The sequence below is a fragment of the Echinops telfairi genome, unplaced genomic scaffold (genome assembly GCF_000313985.2).
Source record: "Echinops telfairi isolate 266 unplaced genomic scaffold, ASM31398v2 ScPeMD7_7469;HRSCAF=8507_0, whole genome shotgun sequence".
In the NCBI taxonomy this organism is placed as follows: Eukaryota; Metazoa; Chordata; class Mammalia; order Afrosoricida; family Tenrecidae; genus Echinops; species Echinops telfairi.
In genome coordinates this window covers 23,260,380-23,281,560 of record NW_022111372.1, presented here as the reverse complement: position 1 = coordinate 23,281,560, position 21,181 = coordinate 23,260,380, and the positions used below count along the sequence as shown (strand labels likewise).

General features: G+C 48.0%; 1 protein-coding gene across 1 annotated transcript in view; it reads right to left on the bottom strand.

Moving 5' to 3' along the window:
• The window catches only part of HUNK (hormonally up-regulated Neu-associated kinase), a 140,722-nt gene that overhangs the window by 29,209 nt on the left and 90,332 nt on the right, over positions 1-21,181 (bottom strand). The window contains exon 6 of the mRNA XM_013006896.2: positions 4,581-4,708. Coding sequence (XP_012862350.1) covers positions 4,581-4,708 — 128 coding nt within the window. The remainder of the gene's footprint in view (positions 1-4,580; positions 4,709-21,181) is intronic.

Genomic DNA, 21,181 nt, shown 5'->3' with positions numbered 1-21,181 from the left:
AACCACCAGCCACTCCATGGGCAAAAGACAGGGCTTTCTACTCCCACATAGAGTTACAGTCTCAGAAACTCACAAGGGTTACTACCCTGTCCTAGGAGGTCACTCAACGGCAGTGAGCTTGAGTTTTTTAAGATAAACGTGCAAATGGTCCAGCCATGGTATTTTCAACCGTGTTCATCCATCTGAAAGCTGGACCATGTGTGAGAAGTGATGCCTTTGAATCATGGTGCTGGTGAAGAATCTTGGTCGAATCATGGACTGCAAGGAGAGCAAACAAATCTGTCTGGGAAGAAGTGCAGAGAAGCAAGGGGTGGACGAGTTCTCACAAACTTGGGCGTGCTATCCGGAAAGACCGGTCCCTGGACAAGGCCGTACAGCTTGGTAAAGGAGAGGGTCAGTGGAAAGGAAGACCTCAAGGAGATGGAATGACACAGTGGCCACAAGAACGGACTGAAACACAATCGTGAGGACCGTGCGGGACCCGGCAACGTTTCCGACTCTCAGCCAGAGGGCTGCAATGAGTTGCAGCCAACGCAACAGCCCCTAACAGCATCAGACAGGTGGACGACCACCTCTCTGTCAGTCTGTCCTACTACGGTGGCTGCCATACAGGAAGCTGGGTCACGGGGATTTCAGATACCCAGCAGGTCCAGCGTGATGGCACGTTTGCAGCAGAGCTTCCGGACTAAGACTGACGAGGAAGGAAGGTCTGGTGTCTATGGATCTACTCCCACAAAACAAGCCAAGGACACCCAGCGGGTCACAGCAACATCAACCATTGGCTCCCTTTGGACCCGTCACCGGAGGGATCAGCGCTGGCAGAGGATATGTGCTTGATGAAGCCACAGGCCGGTGAGCGCCGGAGAGACCCTCTGGGAGGAGGACAGGCACCGCGGCCACGGTGAGGATGAACTTAAACATTCCGCAGAGATTGTGACAACGATGCTGAAGGCTCAGGCGACAGCATTTCCTTCTGTGGTACCTGTGGCTGCTGGGAGTCAGCCAACTCAACAGCACGTCCCTGTGTATCTCAGCTGCCTGGAAGGAAAAGGATTTGCACTCTGTGGTCAGGTGCTGACGAGCTGGCTCAGACTCACTGAGACCCTCCATCCGACGGAACAGAACCCTGCCGGACCCTGCGCCATCCTCCCCATGACCAAGCTGGAGCCCACAGTTGCAGCCGTTGTGTCGGTCCCTCCTAACAAGGGTCTTCCTCTTTGCTGGGGCACAATGGGCACAGGGTTTGAAAAGAGGGGTCTGTCACAAGGGCAGCAGCTCATTGCCAAACCCCAGGTGATTTACTCTATTAAAAGATGCCCTGCGCTACATCGGTGGCTGGCTGACTGTGCTGGGCCCTTGTGTCCTAGATTACTCTCAATTCTGAGCAGCTTAATGACCGTGCAGGCCTCAGACCCTGATTTACTGATCAGAATCAATGACACATCTTCGCCCAGTCCCTATCTATGCCTGCTACCCAGCACAAAGGGTTAAAGTCCCGAAGGAGGAGAGATATTTATGTAACTCAACAGTAAAAAAAAAATGAAGAGACAAAGTTCAGATGCTAATTGGAAAATCAGATGTAAAAATGCGATGCACGCTGACAAGCCAAGACACCGCAGAGTCCTCCGGGACTGTGGGTCTCTAACAAGCACACACACAGGTCACAGTTGAAGTACAGCGGTCTGCTCAGAGCTGGCACAACACAAGGCTGGCCACTGGCCACAGTCATGCTGAAGTTGCGTGGGATTTTTTTAGTAGCTCTTTCCTAGAGTTATTTTCTTTGAAGACCCCCCAGTGGGTACCATTTTCTTCTCTATGGATAAATGATTTAGGTGAGAATACACACCATCTCAACAATTTCTACATGGGGCAGCTCAGTGGCACTGATTACATTCTCCAAGTTGTGCAAACATTCCCACTGGCCTCCAAATTGCTCCACTGTCATTGAACTTGGACTTACTGTCCACTAAGCATCTCATCTAACCTTTCGAGATGCTGTTGTCCATCTGATCTCACAGAGGTCAAATTGTTCAAAAGAGCGCAACACACAGAGTTGTTCAATTTTCACAATCATTCAAGCCCAGGTGGCTAAGGATAAGGTAAAATTACCCAAACCCAGAGCTATGGAGTCAGTCCTGACCCATAAAGACCCTAAATAGGGTTTCCAAGGCTGTAAAACTTAATGGGAACAGAAAGCCTCTTTGGTCTCCCATGGAGCAGCTGGTTGGTTTGAACCATGGACTTTTCGGTTAGCAGTCCAGTGTTTACTGGATCGAGCCACCAGGACTCACTAGGGTAATAATACTGATATAAAGCAAGGTACGGTTCTGCAGTAATAAGATTTTCCTGGGTTACTAACCCATCTGCTCTTGCTTGAATATGTTTGTATTTGAATCAAGTCATCTCCTCCTTCCCCTGAAATATGCATTGGCATCTTACCCTCATCCCTATGGGTGTGATGGCTTTTGAGAGCAGAGTTTTGCTTGTTATGTTAACAAAACCACAAGCCACTCCACGGAGAAAAATGCACCTATCCGGACCCATAAAGATTTGAAGTCTTAGAAACCCAGAGGGGATGTCCTAGCCTATCTGATAAGGTTGCTATGAGTCAGAATCAACTCAATGGCGGTGAGTGAGAGCAAGTGAATTAAATGACAGCCAAAGCCAAGCTGGGATCAAGGACTGGAGATGAATTGTGAACCTGGATCTGAAACCAAACCTTCATATAGAGTGTTTACTGAGCCACGAGCAAGCTGAGGATCCCTTGTGGCAAAGTGGGGTACTCACAAGTGAGGTCAGCAGTTCAAAACCACCAGCCACTCTGAGGAAGAAAGATGAGGCTTTCTGCTGCTGCAAAGAGTTACATTCTAAATACCCAGGGCAATGCTAGCCTGTCCCACAGGGTCACTAGGAGTTATTCTCAATTCAGGGCCGTGAATTTGGTGGTTTTGGAGTTTGAAACCAGCTAAAACTTTAGGGCACTTTTCAAACCAACTAATGATTTTATTTAATATACACTCACACAAATATGTATATATATGTATATAGGGCTAAAATCCTGAAATAACAAAACAATCACAGACCCAACTTGAATGAAACGGCTATTTCTCTGCAACTGAGTTAACTAAAGAAGATATAATGGAGATGTGATTATAAATGCTCTTTTCTAACTCAGCAGTTTGCCAAGGTGAGTTTTAAGTGCCCACGCCTGCAATTAATTTTCAAATGGAGACGATCAGATCCTATAGGTGAGTGGGTTTTAGGGGAGCAGCGTGCCGAAGGAGGAGGGAAGAATTTGGGGATTGAGAATCATAATGGAAAAAGAATCCCAGGAGGGAAGAAAGGAGTGGCTATTGGAAATGGGTTACCAAACCACCTTTTAAGGCTAATTTTTAACACTTCTTGGTTGCCTTTGAATCAGTCCCTGCCTCGTGGTGATCTCGTGAACAGCAAAGTTAAATGCTGTGGGGTCTGGTCAAGAACTGACTCCATGGCACCTAAAAGCAACAACAACGATGTTGGGAATAGTTGTATTTTTTAGGTTAATAAGATAGTATTAATACAGATGTCTTAAGTCGATCTCTTTTCATATGTCTCAAAAAAAAAAAACCCTCACTGCCATCGAGTGAAATCTGACTCAAAGGAATCTATAGAACAGAGTAGAATTGCCCCCGGTGGGTTTCCAAGACTGTAATTCTTTACAAGAGTAGAAAGTCTCATCTTTATCCTTAGGAGCTGCTGGTGGTTTCAAACTGCTGACCTCATGGTTAGCAGCCCAGCGTGTAAATCACTATGCCACTAGGGCTCCTTTCTTTTGAGATTCAGAAGAAATAAAAGAAGCAATAGAAAGAAGCAGAGCTGGGAAAGACACAAGCCAAGGCACACGAAGATCACTAACAAGGCCTCGAGCTGTCAGAAAGCTCCGCCCAGGAGCCAACACTCAACTCAGACTTCTAGCCTCCTAAATGGTGAGAGAATCCACTTCCACAAAGGTCACCCACCGTGGTCTTTCTGTTAGAGTAGCACTAGATAAACACCAGGTCTAAACACCAGGTCTTTCTTCCTAGCCCATCTAAGGCTGGAAGTTCCACGGAAACTTGTTTCACAGCAACACACAAGTCCCACTAACAGATGGGTGCTGTCAGCACTTGAGGTGCGCTGGCCCAGAACTGAGCCTGGATCTCCACCCTGGGAGCGGAGAATTCACCAGTAAGCCATCACCACCCTCTTGTTTCATTACTTGTCTTAGTTGTCTTAGTCAGGGACCTCCCTAAGGGAGCCATTTCTGCAAGACAAATAGTATGTCACAAAAGCACCCAAAGTGTTGGCAGGGGTCCTCAAACTACGGCCCGCGGGCCACATGTGGCCCTCCGAGGACATTTGCCCCGTTTTGTTTTTAACTTCAAAATCAGATATGTGTAGTCTGCATAAGGATTTGTTCATAGTTTTTTTTTAAACTACAGTCCGGCCCTCCCATGGGTCTGAGGGGCAGTGAACTGGTCCCCTGTTTAAAAAGTTTGAGGACCCCTGGTCCAGAGTGTATTCCTGGAACACGGCACACAGGGCGGCAGAGAGATTACCTGTGGAGAGTTGAGTGGGGAGAGGGTTCATTTCCTTGCCCACCATCTTCTGGTACAAAGCTCTCAGGCTAAAAGGCTCCGCGGTGAAAGGCAAGGTCCCAGTCAGCATGGCGTACATGTTCACCCCGCTGCAAAGAGAGACGTGAGAAATGAGACCAGAGGAAGGCCCTGGGCCAGAAATGAGTCAAGCACACAGGCTCAGCCAAAGCTGCATTGCCTCACTTTGATGCCACGCTCCACAGGCCTTCTTCATCTTTCCGGAGCCCCTGGCCCCTCACTGCAGCGTCAGGGGCGAAAGGCTTGGGAGATAGCACTGATGGGGAAGAGTTCAAAGAACTACCTCCACCATTTCCTCTGCCTTGCCTCCCAGTGATGCGGGAGGGAGAAGCCAACAGAAAGGAAGCCTTTGCTAGTATTTGGTTTTTGGAAGTATTCTATGTAGTCGTGTATAAGCCAAGTTTTCCAGCACATTTTAATGCTGTTTTTGTGGTCAAATTAGGTGCCTCGGCTGATATTCGGGTTGGCTTATACTCGAGTATATATGGTAGATGGCTCCGTGTTATAGATTGCGCTGTGCCCAACTCGAGGACCATAAAAAAGGGGCCTGGGTGAAACTGAGGCCTTCAGTCAGCTGTCCTCCTACATGCACACCAATGTTCACGCAACACTATTCTCAGTAGTCTCCAGGTGCCCTCACCAGATGAATGGACAGAAACAATTGTGGCACATATACACGATGGACTAGTAGTCAGTCAGGAAGAAAAATGAAGTTCTGATACATGAAGTTCATCACTCCAACCAAACTCCCTGCTGTGAAATCTATAAAGTCCTTATGCTAAATCACACCATCGCTGTAACCCCAGGGGCCCAGGCACAGGTGTAATTGTACGGATGGTGCAGGACCGTGCAGTGTTTCCCTCTGTGATGCATAGCGTTGCTATGGGTCGATGGCACCTAGCAACAACAGATGAAAGAAGTCAGTGGTTAACAGGCTTTGCTGCTAACCAGAAGGTTGGACGTTCTAGTCCACCCAGAGTTGCCTGTTTCTGAGAAAACAGCCATGGAAAACTCCAGGGAGCACAATCCTACTCTGATGCACCGGTGCTGCCGTGAGTCGGAATTGCCTGGAGGGCAACTTGTTTCAAGGATCTCACCACACTGTGGATGCACGTGATGCCACGGAGTCGCGCACGTAAAAATGGTGAAAGGGCAGCATTTTGATGTCTCTCTTTCACCACAGGCGCCCTTGTGCCAAAATGGTTTTAGCAGCTCCCCCCAGGAACCAGACGAAGCTCCCTACTTCTGTAACGTGACAGTGGTAGAAACCCACGGAGGCAGTCGTCCTACCCCACCCCATCTGGTCGCTATGAGTCAGCGTCAACTCCATGGCCGTGAGTGGCTTTGTTTCCTTTTTAAATCTATGTTACCACAATTTTTTTTTTAAGTATCCCTGTCTTATGTTATTTTGCAAGCTTAGTTTACAAGACGGCACCAGGGAGAAGGTCAAGATTTATACACGTATATAAAGACTCTGTAAGAGAAGCTGGACTGTTCAGCCCTGAGATGCGAAGCCCCCCGCCCCCCGCCACCACCACCACCACAATAACGCTGGGCCCTCCCTCCACGTCTGCGCAGGCTGTAACCAGAGATGTTCCTTGGGCAGGTCTCCTTCCCACCCTTCTCTTGGTTTGACCGTGGATCGAGAGACTGGGTCCCGGCCCTGGCCCACTGGTTCAGATGCAATCGAAATGCCTTTTGAAAGGGCTTCCCCGCTTCTGTCCGAGGGCAATCTAAGAAACAGCAACACTGGTGGGAGGGTGTTTCTTCTCCCAGTGTGCAAACCTAATACCATTTTGATGAGACTTCCTGATGGGGATGATGCCTATGTGCTGTAAGGTCTCAAGTGTTCAAAGGAGCCCAGGGGAATATGTTTTTAAAAGAAGCCATCAGGTTTCCAGTGCCAATGAATTCGAGGACACTGATGGAAAGGAGGACCCTGGAGACCTAATTCCGTGAAGGCTGAAGCACAGCGTTCCAGATAATGGCAGGTACAGGCCCATGGACAAGAGCGCGACACCATCCTCGAGCTTCAGAGATGGCCAAGACCCAGACACAGCCCATCACTCCCAGTCCAGTCGGGGAGACAGACACAGAAGCAAACACTCCTTCCGTACATGCCCATAGGGTGGCGTTCTGTCCCGGACAGCATTCATCAACCAAAGCCAAACTCACTGCCTCACGTCAATTCAGACGCAGCCACCCCACAGGCCAGGGTCAACTGCGCCTGTGGTCTTCCAAGACTGTAACTCTTTACAGGAGTAGAAAGCCCCTGTCTTCCTCCGAGGAGCAGGTAGTGGCTTCAAACTGCTGACCTTGCGGTTCGCAGCCCAATGTGTAACCACTACACCACTGAAGCGTCTTAGTGTTTGGGGCGCTGGAAATCAGTGGGAAGGGAGTGAAAGCGACAAGGGGTCGCCGTCTTGGAACTGACAGTTGTGGGAACCAGGCAAAGACGTGCTATCTTGGAGCTCAGCATTAAGGGAGATGGACCATAAATAGTAAGCAAATGAACACACGTGATCCACCCATGGGGTAGTGGGGACAAAGGAAATGGGGCAGTGCTGAACTGCACATTCTTTGATTGCAAGAGGCGATGGAGGTCCCTCAGGCACCGCATAGGTGTGAGCGAGCTTCTGTGTCTGGCCAGGTATGAAGACAAGAAGGTACACTGCATACACCAAGCAGAGACAGGGACACACAAGGCATACCTCCAAACCAAACCAGTGCTGGGGAGTCGATCCCAACTCCCAGCCACCCTATGGGGTTCAGAGTAGAGCTGTGCTCTGTAGGGTTCTCCACTGCTGGGATTTTTACAAAGTCAATCTTCGACATCTTTAGGGAGATTCAAACCGACAACCTTTGGGTGAATAGACACGCACTTAACCACTTAGCCCACCCAGACAAGACCTACAGAGAGCTGATTCCCTTGAGCGTGTGCGTATCACAGGAGTGTGGCTCTATGGGGTTTTCGTGGTTGGGTTTGCTGACGTAATAGATTGCCAGGCTTTTCTTCTGAGGCACATCTGAGTGGGTTCGAACCACCAGCCTTTCAATTAGTGGTGACATGCTTAACTGTATATGCCAAGAAATAGCACTTCTATTGTCTCTGACTCGTAAGGCAGGAGCTGAGGTAGACTTCATTGTCACCGATGACACTCGGCACTCATGACTGTAGGAAACAAAGTGTCCTGGTCGTCAGGATAGTACGATTGTTATCGTCTGTGGAAATCCTTGAAGAATTGGAGCGTCAGTGGTCCAATTGCAGTAGAAAAGTGTCCCACCGGCACAGGGTTTCACTCAGCTAAGCACTTATTTTAAAGCAAAAGTACTTTCCAAAGGAGGCGTAGCCTCTCACCTCCAAGGTGTGGAGACAACCAGGGTGGGAGGTGCAAGGCAGAGAACTGTATTCTCTTTTACAAATGCATGAGAACGAAGGAACTAATGTAGGGGGGAGGTGGCGGGAACTAGGTCCACCCCTCACTTTATCGTATTTGGTCAGGTCGGAAGTGTCCCAGTGATCTCCTAGGTGATGGGAAACGGTCACGGCGCCAGTGTGAGTGATTCTTATTATGATAATGAGCAACGAGGTTTCTCTAGCTCATTTCTTTCCTCACCGCGCATGCTCAAGATGGGAGAGAGTTCACTAATCTCAGGGTCCTTGAAGGAACTCTTCTTGACTAGGCCCTTATTCTTAGGGTGTTTTGGTTTTTCCTGAGTGGACTTTTCCAGCTTCATGGTTCTGCCCCTAACACAATAGTCCCCAGTGTGTGGACCTGGGACCAACAGCATCATCCCCTGGGAATTGGCAAGAGGGCAGACTCACAGGCTCCGCCCCAGACCTGATGGCTGAGGACAGGCCCAACCACTGGAGTTCCACAAGCCCTGCAGGGCTTCCGTGGCACCCACATTTAAAAGGCACCAGAGGAGCAATGGGTGGGGTGACACGGCATCCCTACACGACACGCCCAACGTGCTACAAGCCCAGCACGTAGGACGAGGCCCAAGCTGTGTGTCCAGCAACCAAGTCCCCGTACCACATTTGGCGTGCATTCAAGTAACACTCCTGACGGGAACAATCTGTGTTTTCTGCTTGTAGCGTTGGTTCTGTTTAATTTCTGAATTTGTCTTGATTTTTATTTAACTCTACAAGACCCATAAGGAAAACATTTAATTTTAGGCTCATGCACATTTAAGGAACATTTAAATAAAAATAGTGTAAGTCAACACAAGAAGTTCTCACGAACATTCTTTCTTAAAAAGGATGTGTGAGGAGGACAGACAACAGAAAAGTGGGTGAAGGGAGACATCGGACAGGGCAAGATATGACAAAATACCAAGGGCTATCAAGGGCTCATGAGGGAGGGGGGAGCGGGAAGGGAGGGGGAAAATGAGGAGCTAATGTCGGGGGTTTGAGTGGAGAGAAAATGTTTTGAGAATGATGTACAAATGCGCTTTACACAATTGATGTGTGTATGGATTGCGATAACAGTTGTATGAGCCCCTAATACAATGTTTAAAAAAAAAAAAAGGATGTGTGCAGTGCTGTGCAGTGCTCAATTTTGAGAAATGCTGATGATCTAGCACATTGGATTGCTAACCTCAAGTTCAGCGATTTGAACCCACCAGTGGCTCTGAGAGGGAAAGATGAGGTTGTCTGTTCTCTGCCAGATTTGCAGTCTCAGAAACCCTATGGAACATTTGGCTCGAGTGGGTCCTTAGGAGTAGGAATTGATTAGATGGCAGTGAGGTGCTTTTATCTTTAAGGGACACACAGTCTTCTGTTAAAGGACCCTGGTGGTATGGTGGTTACACATTGGGCTGCTAACTGCAAGGTCAGCCGTTCGAAACTGCCAGCCACTCCAAGGGAGAAAGACGGGGTTTTCTACTCCCCCTGAAGAGTTTCAGAAATGTTAGAGAGAGAGGAGAGTGCGGAGGCTGCGCCGGACTCCCCAATTCACAGCCAGTGCAGGACACTGAGCACCACGGGCACAGTACTGGGCCAGGCAAAGCCGGACCCCACTGGGCGACGCAATACAGCATAACTCAGCATGTCAAAGGCGATCCTAAGGAACCCAGAGGAAAACATCATCACATGCACTGTTTGTGCAAACTTGTACCCGGATGCTTCTGTCAATTTCCCAGAAGCGCTCAGAGAGGTGGAAGACCACATCCGCTCAAGAAAGGGGCAAGGTGAAGACTTGGCTAGGCTGACAAGGCCCCTTATGAACGAGAAGTGAACACTTACACGCCTCCTACAGCCCAGACAGCAAAGGAGCTCAAGGATCCCAATACCCACAAGGGGCCTCCTGGGCCTTTGTCTTGTTTGGATCTGAGCATCGCCCTAAAATCAAAGGCGAGCACCCCGCCTGTCCATCAGGGACATTGCAAAGAAGCTGGGAGAGATGTGGAACCACACCGGACTGACAACCAGCAGTCGTGGGAGACTAAGGGCGCCGAGCTGAAGGAAAAACACTGAAAGGATACGGCTGGTATCGCGCTACAGGGCAGTCTGAGGCCGCCAGAAAGGAGTCATCAAGGCTCAGAAAAGCAAGAAACAGAAGGAGGAAGAAGAAGATGATGATGATTAATAAGTTGGTTCTCGCACAGTAATTTTTCTTGTCTATAAAGCACTTAACCCCCTGTACGTTAACCCATCTTAAAGGAAAAAACGATGAAATGTAAGCAGAGTTTCAGCTTCAGAAACCCACAGGAGTGTTTCTCCCCTGCCCTATAGGGTTGCCATGGGTCAACCTGGCCGTGGGGGAGGGAGCGAGCGAGGGAGGGTGTTTTCTGTTGCGCACAAGGAGTACAGCACAGCAGAGAATGACTCCAGGAGGTGGGTGGTGACAGGGATCTTAGGGGAGCAAGTGGACAGACTGGTAAATATAATAGGAAGCCAGAAGCCCCGCTCCAAATTCGTAAAGATGGTGCTGGGTGACCAGGGTGCAGCAAATGCTGTGTGCTACTTGCCCTGGGTGGCTCCTAGCTCGCTTTCCTTTGGACGGACTTTATCACTAACAGTGAGTCTCTGGTCAGTGGTGCTGGTGAAGTGTTCGGCTGCTAACGGAAAGGTTGCAGATTCTACTAACGGTGCCTGTAGAGGCACTTCGGAAGAAAAGTCTGGCAATCTACTTCAGAAAAACCAGCTGTTAAAAACCCAAGGGAACCATGCTTCTCCAACACACAGGGGATCATTAGGAACGACTTACTTAGCTCACTAACCACTACCCCCCATCATCAAGCTGACTCACAGCAACCTGCAGGGCAGAGCATGGCGATTCCCTGGGGTTTCTGAGATGACCAGTCTTTACCTAGGCAGACAGCCCCATCTCTCCCCCTCGGAGCAGCAGCGGGTGGGTTAAAATTACTGACCATTCTGTGAGCAGCCAGCACTTAACTGACATTGTCACCAGGGCCCCTTAAACCAATTAACCTGACAGCAACTTGTTTAGGGTTTAGGGGAAAAGTCACAAATATTTTAGAGACAGCCTTCCCCTCTCCTGCCTGCTTTCCTCATCCATCAGATCCGAATTAGAAGAGTCCCTGCCTGGGAAGTTGCAAGCAGTCCACAGAACTCCGCCACTCCCACCACAACCAAGCCCATGTCATTTCAGTGAATCCCAGTCAGAGTGGCCCTATAGGGCAGGGGTAGAACTGCCCCTGTGCTTTTCAAAGACTTGTTTCAAAGCCTCATCTTTCTCCTGAGGAGCAGCTGGTGGTTTCGAACCGCCGGGTTAGCAGCTCAACACATAACTGTTACACTCACTACTGAGGCCACAGAAGTGCCACATGCTGCGCCCGGCACAGAGCAAGTGCATCGGAAAAGTGATCTATGCTTCATCACTTAAACTTTGAAAGCCAACCTTAACCCCAAGGCAGCCTGTCCAGCGCTTACAAAGCTAAACACAGGAGTAGCACCTATCCATCAACCTCGTGCCTAGGCATTGACCCTAAGGAGTTGACCATTTATGTCCCTGCGAACCTGCACACCCATGTTTACAGCAGCTCTCTTCAGAAAGGCTCAAAGTGGCAAGGAACACGGTGTCCTTCAATGGGGGAATGGGAACACACACTGCGGTGCTTCCTTACAAGGGAGTATTTATTGCTCCCCAGTGGAAGTCAGGTCCCCGGCCCCACAAAGACATGGCGGATGCGTGAAGGGCAGCACGCTGCGAGTGGGAGAAGCCTGCCTGATGAAGCGGCCACATGCTGTCGGTGATGTGGAGGGTCGAAGGAGCAGGGGAGGGGTGGCTAAGTGGGGTCATTCTGGGGGCAGTGAAATGGACTATTCTGTGTGACACTGTGATGTTGGCCACAGGACAAGAGGCATTTGTCAGTGTGCACTGGCCTGCACAGCACACAGTCAGTCCCAGTGTACCCCACAGGTTTCCGTTCACGGCCATGTTATCAGTTCTGGTTCATCCACGGTAGCACTGGTCCCAGCTGAGCAGAGAGTCCCTGTGCAGGGAAAAGACGGCCTGAAGGTGCTCACCACATTCCGCGCAGCGCTTCTCTAAGCCCAAAACTGCATCAAAATGAAGCGTGAAGGGAGACATCAGTCGGTGTAAGATATGGAAAAAAAGTATAAATTATCAAGGGTTCATGAGGGAGGGAGGGAGGATGAGAAAATGAGTTGATACCAGGGGCTCAAGTAGAAAGAAAATGTTCTGAAAAGGATGATAGCAACATATGTATAAATGTGCTTGATACGATGGGTGGATTGTGATAAGAGCTGGATAAGCCACCAACAAAATAATTTTTAAAAATGAAGTGTATTAAAAAGAAATAAAAAAGAAAACTGCAATCCAAATAATGGTAGGGCGCTTTGGTGGTATACTGGGTTACATATTAGGCTGTCAACTGCAAGGTCAGCGTCCAAAGGCAAGGCTTTCTACTCCTGTAGTTACAGTCTTGGAAAGGAAACCCACAGGGCCAGTTGTCCACTGTCCTATAGGGGCACTGTGAGTCCGACGGGACTTGACAGCAGTGAGACTGGTGTGAAGCCTTGTTGGCACAGGGGGCAAGGCGTTGAGCTGCTAGCTGCAAGGTCAAAGCCTCCAGTTGTTCTTTGAGAGAAAGATGAGGCTCTCGCTCCTGCAGACTCCCAGGCTAGGAAACCCTTCATGACTTGCTATGAGTCAGAATCAACTCAACGGCAGTTTCCTTTTGCTGTTGGTTTCTTTTTCTATTTTTCCCCATGGCACGCTCTGTGGACACGTACGCCCGCAGGAGTGCCCCCTACATAGACACGCGCACACTCACACCTTGTTGTTGTTTTAATGTACTGATATTGGTGTATCAATCATTGAAAAGGTCCCACCCTCATGAAAACCCCAAAACCAAGCCATAGCCTGCCAGTCCATTCCGACTCATAGTGCCCCTGAAGGGTTTCGGAGACTGGAAATGTATACAGGCGCAGGCATGTAGAACTGCCGACCTGGAGTTTAGCAGCCCAAAGCCTACCCGCCTGTGCCACCAGGACTGTTTATACTAATGGAAACTATTAATAGCAGGAGAAGCTGTGCAGAGGGAACAGGGGGCACTCAGGAACGCTCTGTCCTTCCTACACAAAATTTCCCTAAACCTAGAACTGCTTGAAAGAGTAAATGTAATTAAAATACAAAACAAAAACATTTCAATAGAAAGCTGCAATTACATGTGTGCTCTGTTCTCAAATAATGAGGATACTCGTGCTAATAGTAGGAGCCCTGGTAGCACAATGGTTAAAGGACTTTGCCAGCAACCCAAAGGGCAGTGCTTCAAACCCACCGGCTGCTCTGCGGGAGGAAGCTGAGGCAGTCTGCTGCCCTAAAGATCACAGCCTGAGGACCCCTGTAGGGACGTCTCCTCTGTCCTACAGGGGCCCTCCGGATCAGGACCAACTTGACAGCAACAGGTTTGGCTTTTTGTTTGTTAGGGGGTTTCTGGAGGAGTGGGGCAGGGAAGAAGGTAAGTTAAGAGTACAACCATAGGCGGTTTTTAAAAGGAAATGAGAGTGGGTACCTTAATGCCTGTCCCTTAGAGTTTTCGAGCATGTTTAGGTAAAGGGGACTCTCATCCCTTGGATTTTCAGAAGTATGTAGGAATACCGAGGTTGGGGGGGGGGGGTGCGCGCTGTGGAATGCAGTTTATAAGCAAACCACTGCAGTGCCATAGAATTAGGAGTCTCAAACCGTGTTCAGAATTTCCTGATATCTTATGAAATATGGCCTCCAAGAGGCTTTCTAAGTCTCAGAGGTAGACATGGGAAACCTTCCACCCCACCCCCCACCAAAAGAATCGGCTGTTTTCACGAGAAAGAGTGGTCAGTTGCCGGAATGAGGAAAGCAAGGGCAAACAGGACTACGGTTTTTCCAGAAGAACGAAACAGGGCGAGTCATTATTAAGCTGGAACACCCCTCAATTCCAAGATGCCAGACAGCGAGCGAGTAATACATGGTGTTATGGACTGAGTTGTGTCCCCCACCCCCACCCCATAATATATATTGGGATCCTAAATCCTAAACTGTGGCTGTGACCCCAGTTGGACTTTCCTTATTAATATTAATAAAGCCATATCACTGTAGAGTGCATCTTAAACCTAATGGCTTTTTGAGATATATACAGAGTAGCAGGGGCCCAGAAGCAAGATCGATAGATGCCACATGGGCATCACCAAGGACCAAGGGGCACCCAGGCAACAGAAGCCAAGAAAAGGATCCTCCCCGAGAGCCAGCCAAGAGAGAGAGCCTTTTCCGAGAACTCATGTTGAATGCAGGGTTCTAGCTTCCTAAACTGTGTGAGGAAAGATGTCTGTTCTTCAAAACCACCCCCTTCTGGTATTTCTTTTTACCGCAGCACCAAGAGACTGAGACATCTGGTGTCAAAGATAAAGCAACAAGTGACACTGGAGGACAGCTGGGAAGGATGGGGAAGAGGACCTCATGGAAAATACATGGGGACTCTTAGGAGTTAAATCAGAAATCGGGAGGTGATCCAGGTATTTCGTCTAAGATGCAAACATATTTTTTTGTAGACACCAGGGAATTACCTCCAGCCCAGAGCTGAGAGAGAGTCACCAGTCCCTGGAGAAGTCGGCTGGTGCCTTTTCTAAAACACCAGGAGCAAAGCCATCAACAGAGCAATCCCAGCAGGTGGGCTGTGTGACTTCTTGTGTGCACAGGGGGTGTGGGCAGGAGTCTCAGAACCAATCCAGCTTATCTCAAGGGTGACTGAGAGAACCTTCCTTCTGCACACCTTGCTTCTATGTGGCTCTTAAAAGAAAATGCCTTGAAACAGTTGGCGAGAACTCTTCCCCCTAAAAGCTATGTCCTTGCAGCTATCAGGTCAACTGACAATTCAACATCTGAGGTGAGAGCTGGAGGGAGGAGCTTGGCTATGGATTACACTGTGGCCCCCAAACCGTACCTGACCCAAACAGGATGTGCGGCCCCCCCATGGGAATGGGGATTTTCATAGACTATGTGACTGGGATCCTACGGATGAAGGGTAGATCCTCATCCTAATTACCTCTAAGGTATAAAAAATATTAGCCGACGCAGACATCTACAAATGAGAGCATTGTCTATGTGAGGATCAGCTACAAGCCAAGGAACCAAGAAATGCCCGAGGCGACCCGTGAGGAAGGAGTCGGCATGGCAGACACCTTGATGTGGACTTTACACCTTCAGAGCTGCGAGCAAATAAATCCCTCTTCTTTCACGTCCCTCACGTGCAGTGTTTCTGTTCCATCGGCACAGGAAAACTACGGCGAGCTCCACCCCGAGTGTTATCTCAAACGCTGCTCAAACCAGACGCACCGCCACGGAGTCCATTTCCACTCACACCAACCCCCGAACGCGGTGGAACTGCCTGTCCCATGGGTTTCTGAGCCTGAGACGCTCGACTGGAGTGGACGACCTCATCTTTCTCTCCTGAAGTGGTTGATGGTCTCGAACTGCTGACCTTTCAGTTAGCCACCCAACACATAACCCACTACACCACCAGGGCTCCGCTAAATGGTCTGTGTTTACCAGGAGATTATTTTCCGGAGGATCGATCTTCCTTCTGCTCTTCTACTTCAAATGCACGTGCGAGGGACCAGAGGAAAACGTCGGGAGTTTTACAACTGAAAACACAGAGCAGATTCTCTCTCTCCCGGAATGCCTGGGTCTACAGGGGACGAGCCAGGCTGGAAACAGGATGGCGCCCATTGACCAACCTGTTTACTCAAGGGTCCAACACTCTGGGAGAGCTCCTTCCCACAGAGCGAATGCAGACGCTGGGAAGGTAGCCTGGGCATGCTATGCCTGGCTCTCCACTAGACACGACGTCCTCAAAGTACTGTTTCCCCCAAGCTAGGGGTCCCCATGAAACCCAAGAGAGGTTTGAGCTGATAATACATGGACTCTCCAATGCTTTGCAGATGGGCTCGCTCAATTTCTCTTTTCCTCACACCCTAAGGGGTTCACCAAACTTCTTAAATGAGCCTTATAACATTCTGAAAATAAAGTTAACGCTGGTCTTCCTCTTTTAAAAAGTATGCTTGCAAGGTAAGAAGTGTTTGGCGAGGAGGTAAGACAGTGGAGCCCTCGTCCTTTGCTGCCAGAAACCCTAAACAGGGTGGTCGCTGTGGAGAACAATTCAACACGGAATCACCATATGACCCAACAATTCCACTCCTGTGTTGTTCTAGACTGAATTGTGTCTTCCCAAACTATGTATTGAAATCCTGGTTCCGTTACTTGTGAATATGATCCTGTCTTTTGGAGTCAGGTGGGCTCTACACCTAATCACTTCTGAGTTACAGAAATCACAGAATGGATACTCACTGGGAGAAGAGGAGGGCAGATGACAGGCAGGAGCCTGTATAAGGATTGCTGGAAGCTATCAGAAACAGAAACACAGAGCCAGGGCCTAAATTTGGACTTTCAACTTCTCAAGCTAGGAGAAAATAAAGGCGTGTTCTTTAAAGGCACCTGCTTGTGGTCTTTGTATTAAAATCGCATTAGGAAACTAAGATAAGTATATATACCAGACTTGAAAGCCAGACTCCAAGAGTTATCTGTTCATTGCTTAGAATAATTCATGGTTTAGAATAATCAAATGGTGTAAACAACAGATAAAAGGATAAATGAAATGGTGCACAGTGGAGTACTACTCAGCTGCACAGGTAAAAATCATTTTACCGTGGTATAAAAAGCATAAAGCTTAAAAACATTCTGAGTGGCATAAGCCAAGCACAAATGGACAGATATCGTACAACCCTATTTACATTAGGCAAATATTAAGAGAAAGTAGATTAAAGATTACTAGTGAGTAAAGGGAGTAACTAGAGAGTTAATGCTGAATGGGAACTGAATTTTCTGTTTTTCAAAAACAAAACAAAACAAAAAACTCACCACCATGAGGGAGTAGAACTGTCCTTGTGCGTTTCTGAAACTGTAACTCTTTATGGGAGTACAAAGTCTCATCTCTTAACTGTAACTCTTTATGGGAGTACAAAGTCTCATCTTTCTCCTGAGGAGCGACTGGTGGATTTGAATGTTGACCTTGAAGTTAGCAGCCCAATGCTTGACCCAAACATTTTGGGATTAAGTAGGGATGATAGATGGTGGGGTGGGGGTTGGGGGTATTGAGCAAGCCTACACTAAAACTGTAATTGTTTAATTAGCTTAAGTGCCACTCTGAGTTAGCTATTTAGCAATAGTAAAGGCTCTTTGGTTCAGAATGGATATTTTTGGTTTTGAGTCTAAACTCTTGAAATTCATTACACGCACGCGCGTGCATGCGCACGCGCCACTGATACTGCAATGGTTAAGACCTTGGCTGTTAACTAAAAGGTCAGTGGTTCAAGTGCACGGGCTGCTTCCTGGGAGAACGATGTGGCGGTCTGCCGCTGTAAAGATTGCGGCCCTGGCAAGCCCGGTTCTACTCTGTGCTCCGGGTCACTGTGAGTTGGATCGACTCGACAATAATGGTTTGGGTTTTGTACAAAGAGTCGGGCGAGAAAGGGTCTTCGAAAAGTTCATGGAAAAATTCCATTATCTTTCAACTCCATTTTTTCTATGAACTTTTTGAAGACCCCTCATGTACATATACAGTGAACCCTCGCCACTTCGCGCTTCGACTTCTGCGGCTTCACTCTATCGCGGTTTTTGCGTAACAGCACCCACTGCCTACACCCGCTCCTTCAGAGGAAAAAGATGGCGACCCACCTGTAGAGTACATCCATTAAGTCATTTCATAGGCTATTGATTACAGTATTTGTAAGAACTATGTATAATAATACTGTATGTGAAATATGTAATACTGTAAACTAGATGCCATAAATAATATAATAAATAATAAATGATAATTGTAACGTCCAAAATGTTTTACTGTATTTTCCCTTTTTCATTTAATAAATTGGGTAATACGAGTGTAATGGTGACTAAAGGGTGTTTTTTCATGTCCTCTATGCTCTAACTATGAAAATATTTGATTTACAAATAAGGAATCCTACTTAGCGGAATTTCATTTATCACGGTAGGGTCTAGAACCGATTAACCGCGATAAACGAGGGTTCACTGTACAGATACAGACACATAGATCTACAAACACGAATACACACACATATACATATTTTCCCCTCCCCGTCATCTGGGATAAAGGAAGAAAAAGAATGACTTGGAGATATTTTCTATTGTCCTTAAAATATTGAACAGTCAAGAAAATGGCCCAGAAACTGCAGCAACTCCCCTTTACAGCTGATTCTTGTTTGGGTCAGAGGAGGAGGGGAGCGGCTCTTCCCCAGGTTCTCTGGAATGCCACGCTGGCTTTCTTCCAAAGCCACTCTCAGAAATCTTAGAGCTCGGCCACATTCTCTGGGGAGGAGAGGCTGCTTTTGATTTGGGAAGTGAACTTTGGAGTCTGTTCTTTCAGAGTGATGAAAAGAGAAGACGTTTTCTAATAACCAGTGTCTGACCCGGGAGAAAACCGGTTCCACCTTCATTCCTCTTAAACAGCCTTTGACATGAAATTCTCTCTGGGTTCTCCATTTCCAATTCTACCAGCAAAGCCATGAGCACCAAACCGAAACCTAACCAGTATCTCAAGCACAACACCCGGCAGAATTAGAAAATTAGTCTCTTAAAGAGGCCTCTGAAGTTTCATATTTGCTCCAAGATGAATGGGCATTAGATGGCTCACAGGGCCCTGCCTTTGCACATGCTGTTCCTTTGCAAGATTTCCTCTCCTCTGTTCTGCTCGCCAAACCCAGGCATCCCTAAGGACGCGAGCAAATTCTCCTCACCCCTGAAGCTTTCTTGAGTTAACCCAGATGTGCTCTCTCCACTGTGCATCCAATATTTATTTACAAATGAGGCCTGATAAAGGAGGTGCTTCTGTTAGCTGCTGTGGAGTCATCTGGACGCAGGGCTACCTCATGAACAATGAAAGGAAACCTGGCCTGGCCGGGCATCTTCCCCATCATGGGCTGCAGACTGAACTGTTGTGATCCACTGGGTCTTCAGAACTGGCTGATTTTGGGAAACCAGTTGTCAGCCCTTTCTTCTCCGTCTGGAAACGCTGCTGAACCTTCTTCAGCATCACAGCAACACAAAACCCTCCACTGCCAGGTGGGCGGTGATGATGCATGAGGTGCGTTTGCTGGGAAGTGAATCCAGGCTCCAGGATGGAAGGTGAATCCAGGCTCCAGGATGGAACTCCACTACAAGTTGCCCTCACTTTTAACGTGTTCGAGTAATAGTGAACCACACTCCCGCCTGTCTTTGCACAACCTGTCATTAGCAAAATATACTGCATGCAATGTTTAAATATATCTGTAAACGTATCTATCTCCCAGGACAGAAATAAGATTAGCTCTATCAAGGGGCTGGCAGCAAAAGGCAACAATGAAAGCTGGAAAAAGGGGAAGGTATTCAAGCAGAGTCAGAACCAACCTTCGACAGACCTCAGAAAGGATCCTAGGTGAGCTCCCTGTACTGAATCGTCAATGCCCCCTTTTACATGGCAGACAAGGAGGAGTGATTGCAAAGCACAGTCACAAATCCCTCACAAAAAATGAAATCTCTCTGCCTCCTGATTCTGCACTTAGCCATGTGGCTTACGTTGGCTCAGGAGACATTAGCAAATGTGACAAGAGGAAACTTAAGAAGCGGTTATGTTCACAGTCTTTCACTCTCTCACTCCTGAGGATGCTTCCATCACATGAACAAAGTTTTGAGAGATAAAGGACCTTGGCCCATCCAACATAAAGCAACTACCAAACAAATGATGAAGCCATCCTAGAACATCTATGAGGAAAAAGGAAAAAAAACAGAACCATCCAGCTGAGCCTAGCCCAAATGCCACCCTGCATCACTGTGAACTAAGGAATGACGACCGTTTTTAAGCCATAAGTTTTGAGGTAGTTTGCTACATAAGTAATCAATAAAACATAATACAGGCTAAATAAATATTGGGCAGATAAGTGCTCAATGAATAAATTAACAAGGACCACCTTCAAGATCTCCAGCAAGATTAATAGGCACAACTCTGCTGTATTCTCACGGGAACTCTTCAGAGCTTCGACTCTTGTCAAACGTGCTGTAGCCAGCAACTCTTTCCAGAAATAATGGGTGTTGTCTTCAGGACCAAAGATCTATCCTGGGTTCTGAGCAGAGGTGCTATGGCACCAGTTCAGATGTCGCAGCCAAAAGAAGCTCAGGGCTTTTCTTGGTACTTTCCTCCTGGTAACATTCTGGTAGTATGTTCTTGAAAGTTAGAAGGGCATACAGGCAAGGAACCTAGGAGAGAGAGCGCAGGAGCTGCGTGTTGTCCAGAGTTCCCAAATCTGAGATCTCTGACTACTGCCGCTCAGTACAGAAAACAGAAGCCGGATAACAACAAATCAGCCGCCATCAAGCCAATTCCAACTCAGGGGGCTCCAGGGGGATCCGAGTATAACTGTGCTCCGTAGGGTTTTCAATGGCTGATGTTTCCTTTTGTTTTTTTAATCGTTTTATTAGGGGCTCATACAACTCTTATCATAATCCATACACACATCAACTGTGTAAAGCGCATTTGTACATTCATTGCCCTCATCATTCTCAAAACATTCCCTCTCCACTTAAGCTCCCGGCATTAGGTCCTCATTTTCCCCCTCCCTCCCTGCTCCCCCCTCCCTCATGAGCCCTTGATAATTTATAAATTGTTATTTTGTCATATCTTGCCCTGTCCGACATCTTCCTTCACCCACTTTTCGGTTGTTTGTCCCCCAGGGAGGAAGTCACATATAGTTCCTTGTAATCGATTCCCTCTTTCCAACCCACTCTCCCTCTACCCTCCCAGTATCGCCACTCACACCACTGGTCCTGAAGGGCTCATCCGCCCTGGATTCCCTGTGTGTCCAGTTCCAGTACCAGTGTACGTCCTCTGGTCTAGCCAGACTTGCAAGGTAGAATTTGTGTCATGATAGTGGTAGTGGGGGAGGATACATTTAGGGACTAAAGGAAAGTTGTATGTTTCATTGTTGTTACATTGCACCCTGACTGGCTCGTCTCCTCCCCGAGACCCCTCTG